Source organism: Camelus ferus, chromosome 11, assembly GCF_009834535.1.
Source record: "Camelus ferus isolate YT-003-E chromosome 11, BCGSAC_Cfer_1.0, whole genome shotgun sequence".
Lineage (NCBI taxonomy): Eukaryota > Metazoa > Chordata > Mammalia > Artiodactyla > Camelidae > Camelus > Camelus ferus.
This window is the reverse complement of record NC_045706.1, coordinates 70,940,445-70,963,283: the sequence shown is the minus strand read 5'-3', so window position 1 is coordinate 70,963,283 and position 22,839 is coordinate 70,940,445. Positions and strand designations below refer to the sequence as shown.

Genomic DNA, 22,839 nt, shown 5'->3' with positions numbered 1-22,839 from the left:
GCGGTTGCTAAAGTCACTCCAGACCATGTCCATAAGGTGACGGCCGGGTCCCCGCAGGTTCTCCTAGTCAGTCCCGCCTGTCACTTTGGGAGGAAACATGAAAGTGTTCTCAGCCTCGAGAAGGCTGGTGTGGTCACCACGCCTCCACTGGAAACCCCACTGACCTGCTGTCTCTTTCAATCATTTACCAGAAAACAGGTGGCCACCGTCTTAAAACCAAAGCAGTAAATCGGTGTAATCACCCCCTAATTACTCGATAATGTGAAGTCACTCATTACCCGTCACAGTAGCGCTTCTTGTGTTAGATGAGAGTGATACGCACAGCCTAAGGTTCTAAGGAAGAATCGATGGGTTGGAAGGCAGGGCCCCAAAACATGACTGAAACACTCCCAGGACTGGGCAGCAGTTCTCGTTTCCACTAGGCAACACTTAGCTGAATTTCTATTTCAACCGCTCATTGGCTCAGGATACTAGGAACAGCTAAGACCACACACGCTGGATTATTCAACAGGAAATCAAGTCTTAAAAGAGGAGCTGTGGTTTTTGTGCCAGACCTTTCCAAAAAAAACTCACATATTAACAAAAAGCCAACATCTAAATAGACTTTTATTTTTTTTTTCTTTGACTTATTTGGACAGAAAAGAAAACCCATCAGCTTTCATCAGAGTCTCCCTAAGTGTTGGAAACGCATTAAACTCAGAAATAGTGGACCTTGTAGAAAAGCATCACAAATTAAAAATATATTTCTCCATGTGGTAAAAGTGCTTTCGATCCAATTCAAGGACACGGCAAAGGTGTTCTGAAACGCAATTTAAAATTTGGCCTACAATCCGTGGCATCGAATTAAAACCACAGGGCGAGGTGACCATCGTGAGCCTGGGTACAGAAAGGAAGTGGGTGAGGAGCATGCTGCTGGCGACACTTAATTCACTGGGTGAGAACAAGGAAGAAAGTCCCAAAGCCTGAGTTTTTGCATCTGTAAAAATGAGGTGGGGGCACAGGAACTGGGTTGAGGGGGGATCATGTCAACTCCAGAAATGACTTGCTTCTTGTCTGTGGGGACAGCCACACTGGCCGACCACCCTGGCCGAGGTTTTGGTCCAGGTCTCCGAGGGAGACCTGGGCCCCTTGGTCCAGAAAGGCCCCAGTGTCCCGGGGAGTACACAGAGATCTTGCTGTCAGCTGCTTGTCATGTCGGCCTTTCAGGCCCGTGATGCGCAGGCCCCCGGCCCCACGGGTATCACACCCAACCAAGCTGGGAGAGGGGACTTTGTGGATGCCACCACACAGTTCTCAGGGGTGCAGCGAGCCTGGTAGACACTGCCCGGTGACCCCACCCGAGGGAGCGAGAATTAGCAAGCGGTCAACCAGAGAGACAGACATTTGGGTGTCTGTCTCAGCCATGCTACGTATTTTGCAAAACAAATGACTCTCTCCCAGAGATGACATCCGTGAAAAGCTCGAAGCCCGCGGCCCCCGTGGACCCGACAGGGGAAACCATGTCTGCTCTGGACACAGGCCACCGTTTCTGGGCCGAGGCCCGGGCCCCAGACAGTGATCATGCAAGGAGCCGTGACTGGGCTGGGGCAAAAGAGGGAGGACAGAAAACAAGAGGGACGTATCCTTTTACAGAAGATCTGAAGCCACAGTAAGAAAATAACCTGAAGATATATTTAAAAATAAAAAACAGCATCCCACTTCACTGCCATTCTGTTGGTGTTTTCCCTACCTCCCCCATCCACCAGCCTCAGGGGAAACGGGCAGGAAGGCGTCTGTGTCCCAGAACGGGCCACCGCTGCCTTTGAATTGCCCCAGTTTGTGTTTCTTCTTCTACGAGCCCCATTTGTAGCTGCCCGCACGAGGCAAACGCTGGAAAACCCTCTGGGCTCTGACACACACCTGAACGATCTTGGCCACGTGGAGCCAGTCCTGGCTCACTTCCCATCACCTCCAGACACAGCGTGACACTGTGCCACATCACCAGCGTCCTCCCATCTTTACAGGGCAGAACGTGCTTCGGCTCAGCTTATCCCTGGCGGCACCGGTGGCAGCGGCCTCCCAGGTCCCTGTGCTGAGCCCGCTCTCCTGAAGCCTCCGCGGGAGTCGTGAGGGTGGAGCGCCCTGCTCTGTCATCACGGAAGGTCTGGGGGTGGCCGCTCTCCGGAGGGAGGACGTGCTCTTCTTTGCATGGAAGCCAGGACAGCGCCATCCTCTGACCAGGTCCATCCTGGTCCCTCCAGAGGCCCCGAGCGCCCCTCCCGGGCTGCAGACACACGCAGGGCATCTCCGGGTCTCTGGCTGGGCAGGTCGGATGGCAGGCTCCCCCTCCCCTCCCTTGACCTGGTCCTTACCTAACCGGGGCCGCACCCGCCCGTGGCCTCAGTGGGCTGGCGATGTGTCCTCCAGGCCCAGCAGCTCCCGCACGAGTCTGTCACCAAACTGCGCCCGGCTGTACCTCTTCACGTGGTAGGCATCTGACATCTTGTACAGGATGTAGGCGTTGTTGACGGCGATGCTGACGGCAAACCAGAACACCTGCTGCCAGGTCTTGTTTGGTTTATGAGAAATGAAATACCTGCGAGGACAGAGGGCATAAGAAAGGAGGGCTGGGAAGGCTCCTGGGCACCCCGTCCCAGGGAGAGATTCCCGGAAGGCCTCGTGGGGCTGGCGAGATGCTGCAGGGGCTGCGGGGGCGGGAATCGGGCCGGAGGGGTCAGCTCTCGCTGAGGCTCTGGTACGGGAACTTCAGACCAGGATGAAAACAAGCCCATCAAAGGATCAGGTGGGAGGAGGCGGGTCACTGCAGGGGATGCTGAAACCAGGAGCCAGGCCTCCTGCAGGGTGGCCCAGAGCTCCGGAGGGGCCGGGCCCGTGGGGCTTCCCTGCTTGTTAGGGGCCCTGCTCAGCCGCTGTGCTCTGTGCACCCTGAACCATCTCCACGGTGCTCCCTCCTCCCTGAACACACACCTCCTCATTGCCCCCACCTTCCGTGAGACCGAGGACAGATGTCGCCTCAGGGAAAGCCTTTTCCGCCCAAGACTGAGGACAGTGCTCCCTGGGGCCCCGCAACTCAGGACCCATCCTGTGCTGTGTCCTCCATCTGCACACGTGGCTTCGTACCCTGAATGCCAAGAGGTTGCGGCTTTGCAGCCTCAGTGCCACCGAAGCGCCCAGCAAGAGCTGTCCGGCAGGTGTCTCCTCAATCCGTGCAGATGTCTTTGTAACCACCTCACGTGCCAGCAAGGCGCTAGGCACACGGGAGGTGCTGCACAGCCTCCGTCCCGTGACTTCCCCAGGAGCAGGGCTCCCCTGCACACCTGGGGTTTCCAGGACACCAGGTCCCGGTGTTTCCCTCTCCACCAACCGGCAGCCCGGGAGATGCCGATTACCCTCGGAGCGGGCTGAGGAAGTGCCCGGCTGCCTTTGGGTTAGCCCAACCCTGTTTTAGGTGGGGAGGCTCCATCCCAGTAATTTAATAGTCAGACTGAGGTTTGGCAGTGATCACTTCTTCAGCTCCAGCTGTGGACAGGAGAGCTCACCCGGAGGTGGCGCTGTGCGTGTGGTCCACACCGTGCACTGACTGTGACACCACAGCTGATGCCGGTGTCCATCCGGACGTGAGATAATTAAGTAACCAGTGATGGAAAACCCGCGGCTCAGCGTGACGACACCTGGGGCCCAAGCGAGTGGTCTGCGGGCGGGGAGGGCAGGAGGCTGGCCTGGGCCGGAGGGACCCAGAGGGGGAGGGGTCCAAGGTTTGCAGAAGTGGAGGGAAGGGCGAGGGAGGGGGAGGGGTGTCCAGAGGTGGGGGCTGCGTGGGCCGGGGTGGGCTGGGGTGGCTGCCGGACTGAGGCCTCAGGGGTTTACCTCACAGGGCCCTCATGTCTCGGCTCTGAGAGCGGGGAGCCTGCTCGCCCAGCCCCCGCCCGCGGCGCCGGCCCCCGCGGACGAGTGCGCCCACTCACTTGCTGTACTTGTCGTCGTACTTGCAGATGTAGCTGAGGTGGGCGGCGAACGCCTCGACGGCCAGGGGGCAGGGGATCTGCCCAGCCCGCCTCCTGATGATCGCTCCTGCGGGCAACAGAGAGGGCAGTTCCCTTCTGACCCTCCTCCCACAGACCCCGACTCACAGAACGGAGCGCAGGGGAGGAGATGGAGGAGAACCACCATCAACGCCCAGCTGAGGATGGCGGGGGCGTGACGGCAGGAAGGTGGCCTTAGGTGGGGAGGCGCTCCTGCCCCCGATGGGGCCTTGAGAGCACAGGAGGAGATCAGGACTCAGTTTCCCCCATCTCACTCCCTCGGGCTCCAACTCTTTCCAGGGGCCTGAGCGGGGCTGGGAGGAGGAGGCCGCGGAGGTTGGGGAGACCGGGGATCAGCCGTCTCTGCCTGCTCTGCCGGCCTCCATCAGGCAGAGGGAGGAACCAGAGGCTCAGAGGAACCAGGAGCTGCCCTGACCCCAGGCCCTGCAGTTTCAGGCCTCCCAGGACTGGGGGACTGAGTGGAAGGAACCCTTTATATCCAGCCGCCCCTGAAGCTTGCTCTCTGACATGCCTTCAAATGCCTCTTCCTACTAAATACCAACAGGAACGCGCCCCAGGGCCCCTGCCAAAGTGTCGGCAAGATTCAAACGTCCCACCGAGCAGGCGTGAGAAGCCAAATGAGACTGACCAGCCCTCCGCACCCCACTGCTGCCGAGCCCAGCCCTGTGCGGGTGTCCATGTGCCCCAGAGGGGATTCGGGGGACAGGGAAGGACGCCCTCTTCCAGGGAGCCATGTGCATTCAGGTGTGGTTGGGGTCACACACCGTTTCCTCTGACGGCCTCCCCTGCAGCATGACGTGATCAGAACGGCGCCAGTTTTAAAAAAGGGGTTCGTTCAAGGACTGTGAAGTTTCAGTACGATGTAAACGGACACAGAAGAAGTAAACACGGCATCTCACCGAGGGACAGGCCGTGGACAAGAACCACACACATCCATTTGCAGAGGCTGAGCCCTAAGCTAAGATCTGTCTTTTTTGTCTCCTGCCCCTGCTCCCCAAATACCAATTTTTCGTACTAAAAAAAAAACCTGGACATCCTGTGAGAGATTGAGATGTCTACTCCTAGAGGTGCGGTCTGGGGAGGCCTGGGGTGGGACCAGGCAACACACTCCTAAAGCTTCCGGAGGTCAGAGGACCTTGGTGCCCAGGGCGGGGCCTCTCCTGGCGGGAGGATTCTGGACGTGTCTGCTTAGGGATGCTCTGTCCCTTCACAGAGGCTCTCCTGTCAGGAGGTGTAGCCGCTCGAGCGTTCTCCAAGGCTGGGGCTCTTTTCCTCCAAGGAGGGCTGTCTCTCTGCAACACCATTCCTGGGGGGACCCGTCCCCGTGCCCGACCTCAAGTCCTAGTGGGCGAAGGCCCCAGATCCCCACTCCGGCCCAGGCACACGGCCGTGGCGGGTCTCCCAGCTCCAGCTCTATTTTAATTCGTCTGACTTTCACCTCCAGCCTCCTCTGGGGCTAACGAGGCCCCTTTTAGGGCTCCATGGAGTCCATGCGGATGTGAGCAGGCCAGACCATCCCAGAAAGAGACAAAATCCCCTCTATTCTTTTCCCAGAAGCGGAGGACGACTCGCTCTGAGTCACCAGGGCGCCCAGCGGGGCAGGCCCTCTCTCTAGGGACGCGGTGCTGGCCGAGGTCCCGGAGCTCCCTGCCTGGTTTCAGCACCACCAGGGCCGCAGCTCCAGGGCTGCCTCTGCCCCAGACACTCAGCCGCGGGGGGCCTGCTTTCTCTCCCCGTGTCCTCGCCATCCCTTCACCCTTCTTAACATAACATGAGCTTGAAATCTCAGGAGAGTGGCTTCAAAAGCCAGGTCTGCATCAGTCTCTGAGGATTTTATAAACCAGGCCACCCTCCTCCCTGGGGCTATGTTGGATTTTGGACACTATTCCATCTGCCAGGGATACGACTGCTGTCCTGTAAGATCCTTTTCTGGGGACTGAAAAGCTGTAGCCAGTGGAAACGTTGACAAGAGGTTATCTGATACGTGCTGTCTCTGCCGATGCTGTAACCAGGAATGCTGTGTGCAGGGCTCCCTGGCTCGCGCTGGACACTCACAGCCGTATGTGAACCTGTGCACAGACCCTACATGTCTACCCCTGGGACACTGTGTAGGCCTACACGGGCCTGTGAGAGAGCCATGTGTCTCCACCCTGCAGGGGGCCCGGCCTCCCGCCTCCCCCGGGCTTCTCGTGGCTGGGTTGACATTCCTTCTGCCATTTTGTCAGTCGGAGTGCGTGAGTCGGGCCCCGACTCACGGTCTCATGTGGACCTTCCGGATTTACGTTCGTCTCATGGAATCTGAATCCTTAATTGGGTAAAGAGGGAGCTGGATGGAGATGAAGAGATGACAGACTCCTAATGGATTCTGGAAGAAAAGCCAATGGATTTGGTTCTCTGTGGGGACATCCCTCAGCAAGTGACAGTGTGTGGCTTTTAAAAAGCCGGTGCATGCGCTCAGCCTCTCTGAAAGAGGGCTCATTTCCCCTTAGGAGCTGCAGTAAAGGAGACGAGACCAGTTCCCCAATGTTCATAACTCGTTACACATTTTCTAAAATTGGAAATTCTGCTCAACTTTTCGAAGAGTAGATATGGTCACAGTAGAAGAGAGTGTGAAGCTGAGAAGAGTCTTTATGGAGACTTTGTCATCTGGGTGACAGTTCAAACAGGGAAGGAATGGAAGGGTTCTTTGATGAATGGTTCAGGTACAGAGGTAGGGGCTGCTTGGTCAATCAAACCTTGGCACTTAATTAAAAAACAAAAGCAAACCGAAAAAACAGTAGCAGCCCCACTGTTGCCATGTATCAAAATAAATTCCTAGGGGGTCACCACCAAGAGAACAAAATCACACCACGAAACAACCAGGCGAACCTAGACTCACCGGCTTTGGGACAGAGCGGGGGCTTTTAAAGCATGAGAGCACAGAATGTGACAAGCCCACATGGTACGCAGACATGAACACCCTTTGTGTGTTACAAACACTAAGCTTAAATAGAACCAGAAGGAATATGAATGCAGAAAAATAGTTGCTATAGGCATGACAAGTGCTGTCAAATTCAGAAGACAAATACCTCAACAGAAAAATTGAGAAGAATACAAAGAAATTACTGAAAATTAGCTGATAAATACATGGCAAGGTGGTCAACCTTCACCAATAGTCACGGCAATTTATGTTTAAAATTTTGTAGCCTTTTCAGCCATCAGACTGACAAATTTAGAAAAGAAAAAAAATAGTGCTGGTGAAGTAGGAAAGACGCCAGTCCCTCCATGACTCACTGCAGGGGTTGTAATACAGCCTCTGGCAAAATGCCACATCAAAAGCCTTTAAAACACATTCAGATTCTTTGACCCAGTCTTTCTACTTTTAGGTTTATCTTGAGGAAATAATCAAAGATGTACCCAAAGATTTACGTATGAAGATCTTCACTGCACCATAATTCACACTGTGAATAAAACGAGCATTAATAGAGGTGAGATAAAGAAATTATGCTACATCCTAAGAGGTGGTTTTTAAAAATCATGTCTTTGAAGTACACTGGAAGGAAAAGCATCTCCTTTCATTAAAAAACAAATGGGGGGGAGGGCAGAGCTCAGCGGCAGAGCACATGCTTTGCATGTACGAGGTCCTGGGTTCAGTCCCCAGTACCTCCATCAATCAATCAGTCAATCAATCAACTAATCAAAAAAAACTAAGCACCCCCTCCCCCAACAAAAGCAACTAAAACAATTTTTTAAAAAGCAAAATTAAAAAAGTTGATTCTAGGATATGGACCAGGAAAAGGGTTCCCCGTGGGGAGCATGCTGGCCACACAGCCTGAGCTCTGCAAGCCCCAGCCGGCCACGCCCAGGGTCTCCACCCAGCCTGGCTCACAGGGGCTCACACGCCCCTTGCTGGGAGCTCTGCCCACAGGCCCCGGGAGGGACCAGGGGCCTGGGGGTGGGGGTCGGTCTACAGGGACGCTGTGGGCACACTCCTTGGGACTTTTAAGGGCATCTAGGGTTTGGGAATTTACGATGTATAACCGAGTACGTCCTTTAGAAATGGGAACTGGAACTGAGCGGAACACAAACACCAGTTTCAGCATATTTAAAAATCAACCTGTCCAGTGCACAAAGTCCTGGGTTCAATCCCCAGTACCTCCACTAAAAAAAAATTAACTAAAAAAATACCTAAATAAACCTAATTACCACCCTCCTCCAAAAAAAAAAATTAAATAAACCACCAAAACAAAAAATCAACCCGCCCAGTTTTCTCTCCTGCCCCCTGGGTAGCCTGCTGCCTCATCCCACTGGTGTCTGATCCACGGGCCCCCACCCCTGAGACTGGAGCTTTCAGGTCTGTCATCTCGGATCTCACCGCAGGCTTTCCCCTCACCTCCCCACATGCAGTCTCTTTCTCGTCACTCCCTCGTTTCACCCCGCTCAGACCAGCGCAGATGTCCTGCTTCAGGACGTCCGTCCAGAGCCCGTCACCTCAGCTAGCCTGGTGGGTAGCAGCTCCGGCACCGGCACCGGCACCGGCACCGGCACAGGAGCCTGGACTTGCTCCGGCCCCGCCCGTCAGGGAGCAAAGTCCAGCTCAAACTTGCCCTCAGCTGACAAGGTCAATTCCAAACCTCTCCTCTAAGCACCTGGACACAACACTGGAAGAGGGGGGCTTCCTACACCCTCCACACCTCAGTGGGATAATGACACCCAAGTACTTGAGTCCCTGGATTGTAATTGTCACTGAGACGTAACGTGACTTAGGTGTGGGGGGGACTCAGGGGCGGGAATGAATGAACAACAGACCCTAAAGACACACACGCGTACGTATCAAACACACATCACATATACACCCACCGCACACATGCAGACACACACACAGACACCTGAGCTCCCCGGCAATGTTCCCTCAGTAGCAAAGAGGAAAGATGTCTTACTGTGAAGGAACACAGGGGACTTTTCAAATAACGCCACAACTGTAAATACTTTGGTAAAGTGTCCCTTTGTCATTGCAATTTCCTTTTCTGCAGTTTCATGATGTTTTAGCTGCAGGTTAACTTACATACAGCCTCCTAGCTAAACAAATCCCTGTTATGAATGGACTTTAAATCCCAGGGGAAATTAATGATGATAGAAACACGACACCCAAAAAACCCCAAGCAAGTGATGAACTTCTAAGGAAGATACTGTCAAAATGACAAAGGCGATTGTTTTTCCTGCCCATCAGAATAGAGTTTTCGCAGAATCCCAGAAGCTAAAGTGATGCTGCTCAAACACAGCCCAGTGTCACGCCCACGGTCACCCCCACGGGTGACCTGGGGGACCTGCGGGAGGCTGCGTCAGCGACCCATAATGCCTGCTTCGTGGCTTCTCTTGACAGCTGGCGGGGAATGGGGAGCTGCCGGCCCACCAGCCTGGGATGCTCTCACCTCCCTGGGAGACGCAGCAGCCGTTACTATGCGGCCCAGAAGCTGTAGGGCAGCAGGGGTGAGCACAGCCTGTCCCCAGAGCGGCACAACCTCCCTCTGCCCCCCGGCCCGGGGTCACCCACCTCCCTTGGCCCCACTCCCACGATGCACCCACCTTGCTGCACGGGTGAGTAGGCGTTGGTGAGGAAGCGGAAGGGCCCCTTGTTGTACCAGCAGATCAGAGACATGCTCCCCTTGGTCCGGATCTGGTGCTGGCCGCGGGCGGGCGGCGAGGCCGGGTCGCTCAGCATGGACGGCGGCAGGCCAGTGCAGTCGCTCTTCCGGGGACTGAGCAGGCCGCAGCAGTAGATCCCTGCGGGGACACAGCACAGCACGTGCCCTCAGAGCGGCTGCCCGGCCCCGCGCACGCCCCGCGCTGCGGGGACCGGCCCTCTGCGAGCTCCCCTGGGAGAGATGCTGAAGTCAGGGGGCTTGCACCCCAGATGTGCGGTCTCCCCCAGCCTCTGGAAGTCATAACACAAGCAGGGAGTGGACGGTAATGACCAGCAGCAGCGCTGAGCCTGTGCACCCAGCATCCCATCTGCTCACGTCATGCACAGGGACTGCAGACTCCCAGCCGGGCGGGCAGAGACAGGTGTTATAAGCACAGGTCTGTCTTTTGTCTAAATCTCACCGCAGTCATTCACCCCGATGCTCTCACCAAGACTCGCTGTCTTCAGGCACCCGGGGCAGCCCCACCGCGTGGAGCCGGGGAGATGCGGGCGGGTGAACCATCACATGCCGTGCACTGCGCACGGGTCCTGCCTGGGCAGCGCCAGTGGGTGGTGGAGCTTCCTGAGGGAGGACCCTGAGAGGGGCCTCTGGGGCCCAGAGTGTCCTACAGGGGCAGGACCAGTAGGAACAAGGAAGGTTCTCTAAATTCTGCCTGGAGTCAAGGACTTCCTCAGCCCTCCCTGCTCGTGGGGCCCCCCACTTCTCCCCACGCCTGGAGGGGATGTGAGGTGGCACTTTGACGGCAGCCCCCGGGCTCACTGATACGATCGGCAGTGACTGGAAACATTCCACATTCCACACCTGCGCTTTCCTCATCACTGCATCCCCACCCACATGCTGGAAGGACCATCTGATGCAGCCCTGTCCTCCTCCTGGCCGGGGGAGCAGCAGCGGGTGCGGGGTAAGACCCACTGGGGGCACACCCAGCCTTGTCGCCCAGAAGAAGAGGGCTCGCATCTCCGCAGATCCAACCACCCAAACTCCGCTGGCTTTGAGATTTAAAAGGAACCACCTATCTTTAAAACAAGGAAGAGGATTAGACGAAAGAGGGTAAGATGTTTTAAATCACCCATCAGGCTCGGGGAACACAGCCTGCCAAAGAGCAGCTGCATTTTCCTAACTTCTGAGAACAGCGATGCGGACGTGAATGCCTTTCCTGGCTGTCATTTTACAAAGCAGGAGGGACAGCCAGACCCTCACATGACCCCGTCTTCCACCCTAGCTGCTCATTAGCACCCCCCAGGGCACCAGCCCAGACAAGGCCCGCGGAGTCCCTGGGGGTGGGCGCGGCCCTCTGCGTGGGGGATGAACAGGAGCCCCTCCCCGCGTGCTTGTCATCGCAGGGGAAGCCCGGGAGCCCTGTGGGAGGGATCCCTCGCCTTACATGCTTTTAACAAACAGGCAATGAAATCTTCGTCTGCTCTTGGAAAAACTCAAACTCCATGTCTAATTTTTCTCTTCTACTAGAAGATTCTCCTCCACCCTCCCCTAATTCCCTGGGCAGGGAAGGGTCTCCCTCTTCCCAGAACACAGGCCAGCACGCCCCAGCTCTCGGGAACAGCAGTGATGGCCGCCGGCATCCTTCCTCTGCACCCTGCCAGCCCCACCCCACACACCTGCTGTAAGCCGCTCCTGACCACGCCGCCCGCCTCTCGGTCCAGGTGACGGAGCACACGCAGTGCGAGGCAGGCAGCGGGCCCACAGGGCACACAAGTGCTCTCAGGGAAGTTCTGGGAACCCCTGGCTTCACTCCAGGCATGCGACACTCCCACTGGGGCCTGCGTGAGCAGGCGAGGGGGCAGGGTGGCCCTGGCTCTCACCAGACGCTCTAACACGGGAACCCCCGTGCTGGGTTAACGTGCATTAGGGCTGGTTTTCTCCAGCTTGACTTCCACGGCCCCTCTTCACATAGTCTGATCTCTCCACACTGAGTTCTCTCAACACTTAAACCCTGAGCCCTGCTGGGGTCAGACTTGCCGATGGGTGAGACGCAGCCCAGGCCAGCAGGAGCCCCGGGTCCAGGGGCTGCTTCCTCATCGCTGCTGCTGAGGCCACAGGTCAAAGCTGCTGGCTCCCCATTATGCGAGAGGGCTGGCTTTTAAGGCCAGACATCAGATCCGTTGCTAAGCAACAGGTCTGCAATCCCGGCGGCTGGAGGAGCTGAGTGGGGGCTTCCTGTGTTTCTCTTGAGAGGAACGGATGTAAATCCCAAACGCAGGATGAGGTGAAGGAGGTGCAGTCTGCTGCCGGGCTGCTGGGCTCGGCTGGGGTCTGGTTCTACGGCCCCGTTTCTGCCAGGGCCACAGAAGGCTTGCCTGATCTTTGCAACAAACCAGTCAGGCGTCTCGGCCCTGAGGGGAGCACACACCTCCCCAAGGCCCGCTGCATCGCTGCTGTGCTGATAACCCGCACCATTCTCTGCCGCGTCTACACGATCCCCGTCTGCCCACTGGAAGGGCAGCCTCACAGACAGGTGAGGATGGGAGGGGAGCTCAGCCTTCCTGAGAGCCTTAGCAGGAGCCATGCCTTGGTGTTACAGATTGAGTATCTGTGACCCCACAAAATCCCTATGTTGAAAACCTAATGCCTGAGGGGACGGTACCCGGAGGTGGGCCTCGGGGAGGTGCTGGGGCCCTGAGGGTGGTGCCCTCACAAGGGGATTAGTGCCCTTATAAGAGAGGCCCCACAGAGCTCGCCTGCCCTGCTCATGTGAGGATGCAATGAGAAGCCTGCGACCTGGAAGAGGGCCTCACCCGACCACGCTGGCACCCCGGTCTTGGACTCCCAGCCGCCAGGACTGTGAGCAATAAACTACTGTTGTCTGTAAGCCGCCCCCACAGGGGTACTTTGCTTCAGCAGCCTGAAGGGACTAAAACACTAGGAAGTCTCCTTGGGTGGCCCTGGCCTTACAACAAAGGACACAGAGACGCACGCGGAAGACTGGGCAGAACTCTGCACTGACCTCTCCCCCAGACCCCGAGCCTGAGCCTGGATCCCTCTCGATCTCTGGTGCCCAGTAGGGTGCAGGCCCGCAGCAGGGCCTCCTCCCCAGCACCCCGCGGTCTGGGCCGCCCTCCACATCCCTGGCCCCCCGGCCTCGCCCAGCATGGCTCCCGGTGGGGGAGGGGCCGAGCTCAGCCCCGCTCACTCCTGGACAAACCTTGCTTCTCAAACTCCTCGAACAGGGTCAGGCTGGTGATGCTGGGCCCGGTGAAGATGATGTAGTTCCTCCCGGCCGCGTTCCGGCACAGGCTCCTGGCCACCATGCCGTGCAGCTGCGGCTTATTCTTCAGCGCGTCCAGCCCGTCGGGGCCCCCGCCTTCCTTCAGGTGGACGTAAATCTTCAAGAGAAACATACTGGGGTCAGGGAGCTCGCGGTGTTATCAGGCTGGGGCCCAACCCTCCAGGAAGCACAGGCTTCTGTCACGGGCTGGGCACGTGTGGGAAAGCCACCCCGCCTTGGGCCACTGGTTCTGTCCCCCCCTACCATCACGACCCCATCACCTCCGCAGCCCAGAGGCCTCGTGTCACTCCCAAGGCGACCCTGCAGCCTGGAGAGCTGGTGGCTTAGCCCAGGACCCTTCAGCTTGGAAACATCAAGGTAGAGAAGGAAAAGGTCAAACAGTTACAAGTCATGAACTTGGCAGATGAGGTCAAGTACAAACACATCCCTGGTTCTGAAACACAGGAGCCACTTACGTTCACAACAAACGGAAGGAAAGGCTACCTCACCTGTAAGGGATAAACTTATCTGTGCACTTTCCGCTTGAACACAGCTTTTTAATTCACAAAGTACGTCCACAGTGATGGTTTCCCTTACTGTTTACAGAAACTGCCTTGCGGGGAGAAGAGACAGTATTCACTTCATACTGCAGAGGGGAGATGGGATATGGGATTTAAAACTCATCTGAGGTCCCAGGACCGGCAAAGAGGATGTGCTGGAATTAGGATGAAATTTTCAAGCTCTCTGTCCCGTGAACGTCACCCACGGACATCACCTGAGGGGTAGACGCAGGAAATGGCAGTGGAACCGAGAAGTGTGTGGTCCTCCCTATGGCTGAGGGAGCCACGAAGAGTTATCATATGGTTAGGAATTATTGCCCTCCCTGAAGGAGAGGAGTTTTTCTCATGGAGCGTTCCAGGTGCCTCTGTGATCGGCGTTTCACAAGCCAGCGGCGCCCTCTGTGCCTGTCAGGGACCAGGACCAATGGCTGATGGGTAATGAGGCTCACCCTGACCGTCCTCTGAGGCACAGACATGCTGAGGTCAGGACTGCCCACGCAGACTGAGAGAAACCAAGACGGACCCCAGTGAGGACTGGGCACTTGGTCAAGTGACCTTGGACGATCACTCGCAAAATACAGCATCTGATGTTCTTGAGGCAGATGAAGAGCAGGAGAGTGCAGGTCTAACTCTAAAAGCAGCTCCTCTTTGAGGGCTAATTCTGTCCCGAGAACTCACCCGAGACGTCCCCAGGGCGGACCTGACACCCCCGCCACCTGGGAGGCAGCGGCTGGACAGCTCCGAACAATTTTTGTAGATTCCTCGGCAGGACCCCAACATTTCATCCTGAGGTCTTTATGCCTTTACCACCTCAACCCCCAGAAGGAGTCCCTCGGGAAGAGGGTAAAACACCGAAATAGAGAAGCCCATAGTTTCTGCCACCTGCCCCGTGTGGTTCTGCCTGAGCAAGGACGTCTCAGGACCGGCCTTCGCTCCCTCAGTAAGAGCTCACAGCCGTGGGTTTCCACACCCAAGGCCAGCTTCGACTCACACCCTCTCCCAGACATCCTTCCTGGACTCTCGTCACAACCTCGCTGGGCACTGTGTGTCCCCAAACATACCTTAGGGTCAGTTAGTTCTGTCCCACGTGCCTTCTGAAAGGAAATTCCCCATCCAAACCCACGATTCTCCCCCAGGAACAGAAGGTGTGTTGTTGGAACCTCTCGGCCCAACCCTGACGATACCCTTGCGTGGTCTCCAGGGTCCTCCCTGAGAAGCAGGCAGTCCCTGGTCCGCTCAGCCCCAGGCAGGCAGCGTTTAACAGGATGAAAGGTCAAATCCTGCATCCAAGTTTAAAACCTTAACTGCCTCTAGTACAGCATGCAAGAAGTGAGACTTAGCAAGAAAAGTTTTAGAAAACAAACAAAAACACTCAAATCTTAGAGATGGATGGCTTCAGGTATCGGACACCACGACCAAGAAGTTAACAGGGATCGTGACCGCCTTAAAAACAAGGGTGGTGACTGTCTCATTCCTCTTGGTCACATGATCGGTTCTCCTGGAGGCCACATTCTCCAAGGCATAAAGCGAAATGGGGTGGTTTGGCGGATCCGTGTGTGGGGCTGCCCTGACAAAGCACCCCACAGAGGACCACGGAAGAGCCCAAGAGCTCTTCTCTGGCTAGAGAGCTGTGCTGTGGAATGGTTAAGAGCTTTCCAAGGCAGAACCAAGACGAAGGTCTACAAAGGCTAGAAAACGGATCTGCTAGCATCAAAGCCCTGACTTACACTCAGGACTCCCCGGACACTGACAAGCCCAGCGGTCCCCCAGGAGGTCTGAACTCCCCACGCCAAGACTCTGAGGTTTCCTGCACACCGTCAGTGTTTACCTGGCTCTGAGCTTCAGATGCAGCAGGTGTGTATGTCAGTGTCAGAGGATGGCCCAGAAACACACGTGCCAACCTCGGATGCCCCAGCAAAAGCAGCACACAAGACAGCGCCCCTCCCGGGGAAGCGGCACCCCTCGATTCACGAGGGGAGGTCGACCTGGCGTGAGCAGCGCCACACGTGGCCACCTCAGGGCGACCTGCAGCAGCAGAATCACCCGGCCCTGCTTCAGTCCTAACAGTGAAAGGGGCCAGTGTCTGAATTCAGAGAACACTGCTTCTCTCCTAGAGCTAATAACCCAGAGAGCATTACTTATTTCTAGTGGTTTCTTGTCAAGAGCTTTACCAGCTGAGGCACTGGGTGAGCCAGAGCTTTGCTAACTCATTTTTAGCAGTAAAGTCAGTGTTTGGGAAGGCGTGTTATCCAGGCCCTCGGGTAACTTGGGCCTTAAAGCATGGTATGCCTTCAAAACGTCACCCCTCTGATTTCCAGACCAGACTCGGTTGCACAGGTTCTCCCCCGCCCTCTCTGCTCTCTTTGGAAGCGTGGGTGCCCTCGGGGTTGGGGGAGTGGGAAGGGGTGACAGGCGGGGGCTGCGTGGACCTGCCACAGTCCCTGTTGGGACAATACTGGGAACGGAACTGGAGCACCTCCGGGGAACAGCGAATCGTTTCCACGTCCCTCAGGGACCGGCCACCTCTCATCACAAGACACGTGCCAAAGTACGTAAGCAGGTAACAGAAGGCAACGGGGCGCTTCCTGACTCGAACTCACCCCCGTCAGGGTGGAGGAGGCCCAAGGCAGTGGCTGCAAATTACCAGTGATTTGCAACCCTTCCCAGTCACCGGAGCAGCAAGACATCCAGTGAGATCATGTCACAGAGGCCCCCTCCCACCTCCCGGGCACAGGGAAGGCACTGCACGCCCCATCAGCACAGACACCGCTTCCCTAGAAACAAAGGCGGGTCAGGACTGCACTGTGACTTTTGTGGGCCCTTTTGCTTCCATGGGCCTCTTCCTCCACGAAAAAATATTTAACATATTTTATAACTGCGCGAGCATACAGATAAATTAATGTAACATATCAAAGCACTTTCTTCAACTTACAAGTTTTTTTCCTCCTTCTGATTTTTAAAAGAATATTTTTTGGAGGGGGAGGTAATTAGGTTTATTTATTTATTTAAATCATTTTATTTTGTTGGGGGTTTATTAATTTATAAATTAGGTTTATTTATTTGTTTTTTTTTAGTGGAAGTACTGGGGATTGAACCCAGGACCTCGTGTATGCTAAGCATGCGCTCTACCACTGAGCTATGTCCTCCCCGCCAGATTTTAAAAGAAACAGAAACATTTTCGTAGGCCCCTTAAAGTATTGTGACCCTCAGCCCTATTCCTGCATTGCTTGATGGAGAATCAGGCCCGGGTAGGAAGGGGAGTGAGGAGCATGAAGGCAATGACGTGGGGGCGGTGGTCGGAGGTAGTGTGGGCAGGACCCAGGACCCCATGCCGAGTGTGAGGTGCCTGAGGGACACCCAAGCAGAAGCCACAGACCGAGGAAGGCGTACATCGGAGACGGTCAGGGATCAGGCTATCGGGGAGGGGAAGGCTCATGGCATGTGGGTGTGTGGGATCTTGAGGGGCTAAGCCAGACACCTGGGGTCACCAGCCTCCAGGGGGCAGGAGGAGGAAGTGATCAAGAAGGTGCAATAAGCCGGCTGGAAACTCGTGAAGAGTAGTGAGTGGACGGACCCTGGTGATGCCCTCAAGGTCATGAAACTCAAGGCCAAACTGGGGCAGATTCTAACGACACATGATTGCAAGTACAGGCTAACGACGATTTCTACCTTCACGCACGCAGCCGTCCTCTCCTTTCACAGCTCGTCTGACATCCACATTCAAATTTAGACACACTGTGAGTTGCTGCTTTTTGCTTTATGCTGCGTTACGTATCACCAGAACCCTGGCGGTTTTCACAGGACCCACGTTTCCCTCACGGTTCTGCAGGGCCTGGAGGGGTCTCTGCTCAGGGAATTTCAGCCCGCAGTCAAAGTGTCGCTGGCTGTGTGCTCATCTGGGGCTCGGGGTCCCCCTCCAGGCTCTGTCAGCGCTCCTCTGTGGCCACAGAACTGAGCCCCGTTCCTGCCGGGATGCGAGGGGTGGCTCTCAGTTCCCAGAGGCCACCTGCCTCCTCCCGACGCGGCCCCTCCATCCCCAAAGCCAGCAGTGGAGACTCTCCTTTGAGTTGACTCCCTCTCAGGCTCCAAATCTCTTTGCCCAAAAGAGCCCTGGTACTTTTAAAGGCTCACCTCTTTCGGTCAGGCCCACCCAGGATCCTGCCTTTTTAAAAATCAATGGATAGAGGACAATCATACAAGCAAAACCACAGTCTCTGCACAGCAACCTCCAGATCAGTGTTGGAGTGAATGGCTGGGAGGAGGCATTCACACATCAGGGGCAGGAGTCCCTGGGGCATCTCTGAGTTCTGCCGGCCGCCCATGGGGACACACTGCCGCAACAGTCTCACTTCCATGGACCCAAAGAACCCAAACACCGTGGCTGATACAGGGGGTGCTCCCCCACCTTATTAAAACCAGCAGAGTGGTGATGACATCAACTTTATTCTCTGGGAAATAAAGCGATTTCAATGTCCAGTGTGTGTGGACCAACAGTAACACCTTCCTTCCCCGAACGCCCGTACTGGCGCGGGTTTGGGAGCGTTTACTGCTGCTGGGAATGCTACCGTGGTACAATCTTTCTGCGTGTTGTGTCTTTATGTATAGATATGAGGACTATATCCTTAAGGGGCTATTTCTATGTGTTGGAATTACAGCTATTTTGAGGTTTTTATGTTTTTGATGCTAAACATACAATCCAATGTAATCAGCACAAGACAAATTAAACAGAATTATAGAACCTCCCAATCAGGATTACCCAAACGCCAGCCCAGGCAGAACCTGCACCTGCTCCCGAGAGAGCCCGGAGCTAAGTTCGTGGTTGTTCACATGCAGGGTGTTAAGCATATTACAGATGATAAGAGCCTCTTGTACTCCTGGGAATAATGCATTTCTCCAAAAGCCCGTGACACGTGGTGGGGTTACAGGACCATCTCAGAATTACTTCACTTAATTGGCCCACGCTCGCAAGTCAGAACATTTTCCCAGGTTCCAACCAGTCTCTCCCCAAGGAGCAGACACTTAGCTGCTCCACTGCCAGAAGGGGAGAGGTACAGGACTGAATGTCTTTCTGTTTCTGTTAGTCTGGAAGCAGACTGAAGCCAAGAAGAGGCATCAGTGAGAGTCCAAGGAGGGTCCCCAATTTGTGGCATTCATTACTATAAAATAATGAATTAATTTTTAAAGTGAATATAAAATTGGATCAACATTTAAATGAGTAACATTAAAAAACAGTCACCTCAGAAGTCTCAGTTAAGGGGCATAATTTCCAATGAACTGGTACCTGGGCATCAAAAGGCCACGAAAGGGCTCAACCTGCCAGGCCAGTGCCACAGGGCCAGCCTGGTCCAGCACCCACTGGTCTGGGCTTAGCTGGTCAACCTGCACCCCGTAGCTGGATGAAGGAATCTATAACTCTATGAGAAAAACCATAACCTTCGATGGAATCCCATCCTAACCACGTACCATTGCTATGACCAGTGAAGACTGGCGGATGGTCGTGTGCGGATTTGAAGGCCTGCCTTAAAGAATCCCATCAGTAGTTTGAGAAAGGCAGCATCACTGAGCACCCACAAACATTCATACACCGCGTGAGGTGCTCCCAAAAGACGACGCCAAGGAAACGCCATTCACTTCAATGTGTAATTGCTGCCTGACCGGCTTTTCAAAAACATCTCTCCCCTCATCCACCCACATCGAGAGCATCATAACACGAGAACAGGTCCTCCAGCAAGCAGAGGCCTGGGTCAGCTTCTGTTACCAGGGAAATGGAATCTGAGGTAGAGACTTTTGCTTTATTTTGAGATATTTTATTTGTATTTTTTTTTTTTATTGAAATGTAGTCATTTACAATGTGTCAATTTCTGGTGTGCAGCATAATGCTCCAGACAGACATACATTTGTTTTCTTATTCTTTTTCATGACAGGTTACTACAAGATATTGAATATAGTTCCCTGCACTATACAGAAGGACCTTGTTGTTTATCTATTTTATATATAGTAGTTGGTGTCTCCAAATCTTGAACTTCCAGTTTATCCCTTCCCACCCCCTTCCCCTCTGGTTACCGTAGTAAGATTGTTTACTGTGTCTGCGAGTCTGTTTTGTAGATGAGTTCATCAGTGTCTTCTTGTTTTCTTTTTTTAGATTCCACATATGAGTGACATCACAGGGTATTTTTCTTTCTCTTTCTGGCTTCCTTCACTTCGAATGATGAGGTAAAGACTCTTACTATCTGAGCTAATAGCTTGTTTGACCAGTGTCTTTAGGGCAGAAAAAAAAAAGGTATCTTTCAGTTGCCAAGTTTTTCTCTTTTCCTTAAAAAAAAGTTTTTCTTGTTCCAATGCTTTATCAACTTTTCCATACACCGATTAGGAAAGGGAGGGAAGAAAATTTATTAATATCAAATAAATATTAATAAGTAAATTAATAAATAAATATTAATAAAATTGATGATTAATCTATGGAATTACATCTTGCCCTAAGATGTGATTATAATGTATATTTTCTATTGACACCATAACAGGAAGCCTCAGGGAATCTGGACCCCAGTAGTAACACCTTGGTTGATGCACGCACCCTACTTCTGAAATGCCCAAAGACCTCAAGAGGTGGGACCTAGTTCATTGCTCCCCCTTCCTTCTCAAAAGGACACTGGTGACAGCTGGTCACTGATGGACTCGAGGGTCACTAAGATGTACCAGCCGATGATTCCACCTAACAGTCACTGGGCTTTGGTGCCTGGTCTCCATGGGGAACCTGGCTCAGCTATGCTGGTCTTGACCACCGACCCAACTTCTCTTGCAATCAGAAGAGAACTGGGCTCCTGCACTGCCGGCGCAGGGCATGTCTGGGGACGGGGTAGTCTCTCATCAGTACTGGGTCTTTTGCTTGTTAGCACTGCAGGGGGCAGGTGGAGGCTGTAATCCCAGCAGCGGGGCGACAGCACAAGAGGGCACGGTCTGCTCTCATGGAAGCCACGCCGAACAAGGGCAGGAGGTGCGTGGAGCTGTCACTGGCATTGGGGGGGACGGCCACGCGTGAGAGCCGTAAAGTTTAACTGATGTTCACTCACCACTGATGGCATCTGGAAAGGAGATGGTGAGGGCATAATCCCTGGATTCGAAGGGCATGGGGTCTGCCGTTTATTGGCCTGTGTGATTTGGGGCAAGTTACTTAATTGCTCTGAGCCTTGGCTTCCTCACCTGCAAGGATAGTGATGCTCTCTGTCCCTCGCAAGGCCACTGTCTTTACGTGAAAGCTTGTACACAGAAGAGTCTTTTTTTTATAGCAAAGCTCCACATCTGCGCTGTTGTCTCTAGACACATGTGGCTGCTTTAATTTAAATGAACTAAAATTAAGTAAAATGAAAAATTCAATTCCTCAGTCGCACCAGGTTGAGTACTCGGCAGTCACGTGGGGCGAGTGGCTGCCCGGGTGGAGGGCACGGGTCCAGGACATTCCATCATCATGGAAAGTTCTGCTGGACGGCGCTGCCTCATGCCACCCTCGGTTCATCAGCTCAGTGTTCCAGCAAAGCCTCGAAGCCATCGCCTTACTGATGGTTTTCACGACCAGCTTTTTTCCACGTTGCCTCTCAGCACGACCCCAGCCAGGAAGGGCTCACGCACTTAGTCTTTTCTCTGCCCCGTCCTCTGTCTGCACCCTCAGCGCTACAGATCCTTACAAACCCCCGGCTTTTGTTTCATTACAAAGCTCAAGTCCCGGCGAGTCTGTCTTTCAAAGTGATGGATCAGAGGAGGGACGGGTGCTAGCATTCTGCGGGCTGTCTGCACCCCTCACGTCAGTGCAGTGCCTGGGGGAGAGGGCCAGGGTTCAATCTACTCCAGTTGCTGTCTGATTCACCTTTACAGGCACCTAATTACTGTCGTCTTTGCTTCCCTACCTGGGAAGGCAGGCTGGGCCACCTCACCCCTTCGACAGACTGAGGAAGAGATCAGTGCTCAGTCACCTGCTCAAGGACACTCAGAGAGGTCAGTGACAGATGTCCTGTGCCCCAGCCAATTCCGACCAGTGACATAAGCACACCCAACCTGGACAGGATGGAAGCGGCATCCTGGCCACTGCACAGATAAACAGGGCAAAATGCCCTGCCCAGTTTTTGACTCCATGAGCAAAATTCACTCAAGTTAATGAGTTCCATTCTGAGCCTCGTTTTTCAAGTGAATCCAGCTAGTTACGGGTCAGGAGCAATTTACTAGTACATAAAAAAATTAAAAGTCAAATAAGAGAAAAAAAACTTGAGGGTAAATTCCCAGGCTTTGGTGCCCAATCTCCAGGGAAAATATCTAGAGAGGCAAAGCTGAAGAAGCCATGCCCCCTGCCCCCTAAGAGTTTAGAGTCCAGGGAGGTCAACAGCAGGGAACCCCTGACACAAGCAGGCCATGTGAGCCAGGTGGCTAACAGAAATCCCTCTGCAGTGGAACCAATAGGACGTAGACAGGGATACAGAAAGAGACCTATCTATCTATCTATCTATCCACCTATCAACAGACAGAGATGTATTTATTTCAAGGAATTGATTGTGTGAGATTATGAAGGTTCCTTAAGCCCAAAATCTGCAGGACAGCCTGGCAGGCTGGAGACCCAGGGAAGAGCTGCAGTTCACATCCAAAGGCTGCCTACTGACAGAATTTCCTCTCTTTCCAGGGAGGTTTGTCTTTTTCTATTTAGGCCATCAACTGATTGGACGAGGCCCACCCACATGATGGAGAGCAATCTGCTTTACTCGAAGTCTACTGATATAAACATTAATGTCATCTAAAAATACCTCCACTAGAACATCCAGAATGGTGTCTGACCAAATATCTGGGTGCTGTGGCCCAGTAAAATTAACACAAAAGGACCCAACACACTCTCCAAATCCTGCCGACATCAGAGGGTAAAGCCAGAAAGGCTGGGTCAGGAACGAGGTAACAGAGAGTGGGCACTCACGGGCACCCAGCACCCTCTCAGAGCTGTCTGACAACTGACTGCCCGGAAACGTCACATGTGGCCAAAAGCACCACTCTTGCATAGAACATAGACAGACAGGTGGCTTTGGAACCAATGGCTGAGAAGCACATACACTGCCCTGGCCAGTCACCTACTTGTAACCAGGAATAGAGCAGCCTGACCAGGGGAAAGGTGAGCAGTGCTGACCATTCAACCGGACCAGGAGGCCAGGTGACCCCTCCTCTGAGCTCCAGCAGCACCCATGATGTATCTGCAAGGTGCCTTCGCTGGCAGAGAGATCACTATTTTTACATGATAGTAGATCGTCCCCCAGCGAAAGAGATATGTTCCCAGCTGTTTGGGATGATGAAAAAGTTTT

At 54.2% G+C, this 22,839-nt stretch overlaps 1 protein-coding gene across 2 annotated transcripts in view; it reads right to left on the bottom strand.

The window, feature by feature from the left end:
• Positions 1–589: 589 nt before the first annotated feature.
• PGBD5 (piggyBac transposable element derived 5) overlaps positions 590–22,839 on the bottom strand; it is an 80,915-nt gene continuing 58,665 nt past the window's right edge. Inside the window, exons 4-8 of one of the 2 annotated variants that reach the window (XM_032491851.1) lie at positions 12,888–13,068; positions 9,609–9,806; positions 3,966–4,071; positions 2,352–2,575; positions 590–2,263 (exon numbers count right to left, since the gene is read on the bottom strand). In XM_032491851.1, coding sequence (XP_032347742.1) covers positions 2,380–2,575; positions 3,966–4,071; positions 9,609–9,806; positions 12,888–13,068 — 681 coding nt within the window. In that variant the 3' untranslated portion in view covers positions 590–2,263; positions 2,352–2,379. Of the gene's footprint in view, positions 2,576–3,965; positions 4,072–9,608; positions 9,807–12,887; positions 13,069–22,839 lie in introns of both variants that reach the window. The other variant, XM_032491849.1, reaches the window with a different exon arrangement.